The following is a 2500-nucleotide window of genomic DNA, read 5'->3' as shown; positions in this document are numbered from 1 at the left end:
CCCCCCCTCCTCCCTCGCCCCGCGCCCTCTCTCCGCAGACCTGGGCTCGGTACGTTAGAGCCACGACGCGTCCTCGGGCACGCCCGCACACACACACGCGCCCACACACACACGCGCGTGCACGTAACACCGCGCGCACGGCTCTAACTGTGCATGCAGTCGCTAACACATTAGGCATGTGGTTTACCGGTTGACTTGACTTGGCATTCCTGTGTGTGTGTGTGTGTGTGTGTGTTAAACGTGCGAGTGCAGACTGCTGTGTGTGTGAGAGGTGAGAAACATAGAGAGGTGTGAAACCCATGTTGAACTGCTACATTTGACACAGAACCAGAACTCGGGCCTGCTCTACTCTACTCTACTCTGGTCTGCTCTGCTCTGCTCTGCTCTACTCTACTCAGTTGTGTCTAGCCAGGCCTTATTGTGCGTCTCAGTAAAACCAGTAACTCAGAGACAGACTTTGGTCAGGGTGTCCAGCGTCTCTCTGCTGATGGTCAGTGTGCTGGATGTGAGCCCACCTCCCTGGTCCTCTGCTGATCCGGGGTCAGGACCTCCCACTGCCCTGCTACGCTGCCCAGCCATGTCCCCTGGCTGGACGAGTGGCGTTAACATCCCAGTTGAACCAGTGCCTTAAATACAGTACATGTCTCCATGTGACGGTTCCCAACCCAGACGTGTGCAGCACAGCTTATTCCAAACTGGAGAAGTACGGTTCTAATTATATGTTACTGCTGATGGAGAACCCGCCGCTGGCCACTCCCTCCTCCGCACACATGTGATGTCGAGGCTCGCGAAGAACCACGTCTGAAATAAACACTTTGCTAATGAATCCGCGCTTGCCGTGTAGTTTTCCCTCCGTGCGGGTGTGATGAATATGCATCGGGGGCAGCCCTGCAGTGGGGTTCGTTCTGGATTTTGTCCAGTAAGCACAATGACGCCTGGGAACAAGCAGCAGATGCCCCCCCCCCCCCCCCCCCAATCATCCTGTCCTCTCTCTGCTTGACCAGGGACCAGGGGACCATCCATACTCTACATACTGTCCACCACAGGGACCTCATCCTCATGCTTCTATCAATCTGTTTACATGCTAGGGTCAGCACTGTTGTGATACTGTCTTGCTCAGTATGTGTGTGTGTTTATTTTAATTATCATAATTTGTGTATGCAACGAATGATGCCATCCAAACAGATGAGTGTGTGTATATATACATACATGTCCTATGACATGGTAATAACTATAAATGATCTGCCTGCTGTAAGTCCAGAGTACTTATATTTGCTTTCCCTAGTCATGCAGCATACAGTTTGTTTTTTGATTTGTTTGTTTGTTTGTTTGTTGGTTTGTATGTGCGGTAGGTAGGTATGGTGTGTTTCCCAGAGAAAGCCGGTTGTTGTCTGTGACCTCAGTCTTACATCGTGGTCAACACACACCCTGCCGGGGCCCGGTGGTGGTGTTTGGGAGCTGACCAGTGTCTTCTCTTTGTGGCCCCGCCCAGTGGAGGCGCGAGCAGGAGTTCGACCTGCAGCTCCTGGAGCGGGCGGTGCAGGGCGAGGAGGCGCGCGGCGTGGTCCAGGGGGAGGAGCGTCCGGCCGACCACGCGGAGAAGCCGCGCTCCCACTCGGAGGGGTGGCTGACCTTCTGCGCCGTGGCCACGCCCACCCCGGCCCGGGAGGCGGACCTGGAGCCTCTGGACTACGACCTGGACCTCAGCAAAGAGGTAGAGGCCCCGCCCCCTCCGTCGACAATCGCGCACGTCACCACGTGGCGGTAGCCGAAGCTCCTCCCCCACAGGCCTCACTACCCCACCCCCGACATCACCGCAGGCGTTCAGCGAGGCCCTGCTCACCTTCACATGTACACCTGGAACTAGGATATGGATGGAGATTAGCAGGCTCACATTCAGACACGTTGGTCCTATTATTGCAAAAACGAGATGTCAATAATGTGTCATCTCCTAATGTAAACACAAGCCCTACATCTGTGTGTGTGTGTGTGTGTGTGTGTGTGTGTGTGTGTGTGTGTGTGTGTGTGTGTGTTATTGAGGGCTATTGAGGATTGCGCACCCCCCTTGAGAATTGCGCACCCCCTGTGGCACTTAAAAAAACTTCTCTGCGCAGGTCTCCTCTTTGACCTCAGTGTGTGTGTGTGTGTGTGTGTGTGTGTGTGTGTGTGTGTGTGTAGCTGTCCAAGCCTCAGAAGGTGTATATCCCGGAGCGCTACATCGACGACGAGCCCGACGAGCCCCTGAGCCCCCAGGAGATTGAGGAGCGCCATCGCAAAGTGGAACGCATCAAGAGCATCCTGGCCAAGTCCAGGTACCTCCTCCGCCACTCCACCAGGGGGCCCCGCAGCACCGGGGCCGGCTAGTAATGTCCGTGTTTCCCGAACAAAAACCTTCTTAAGAAGTTAATTGGACATAACGTTATCCTACATATAATAGGTAGGCAGAACAACAGGGCAATGGGAGATGTGTGGATTCAGCCCGCAGTTAGTATTATAATTG

The 2500-nt window shown here is 54.6% G+C and overlaps 1 protein-coding gene across 1 annotated transcript in view; it reads left to right on the top strand.

Annotated features, from left to right (window-relative positions):
- plekha7b (pleckstrin homology domain containing, family A member 7b) overlaps positions 1 to 2500 on the top strand; it is a 117825-nt gene that overhangs the window by 109523 nt on the left and 5802 nt on the right. Inside the window, exons 24-26 of the mRNA XM_084436898.1 lie at positions 1 to 49; positions 1493 to 1714; positions 2179 to 2312. The exon at positions 1 to 49 is cut by the window's left edge and continues 164 nt beyond it. Of these exons, the coding sequence (XP_084293024.1) occupies positions 1 to 49; positions 1493 to 1714; positions 2179 to 2312 (405 nt within the window). The remainder of the gene's footprint in view (positions 50 to 1492; positions 1715 to 2178; positions 2313 to 2500) is intronic.

Source organism: Borostomias antarcticus, assembly GCF_949987555.1.
Source record: "Borostomias antarcticus genome assembly, chromosome: 4".
In the NCBI taxonomy this organism is placed as follows: Eukaryota; Metazoa; Chordata; class Actinopteri; order Stomiiformes; family Stomiidae; genus Borostomias; species Borostomias antarcticus.
Note: the sequence above shows the minus strand (reverse complement) of the source record. Positions and strands in the feature narration are given on the sequence as shown.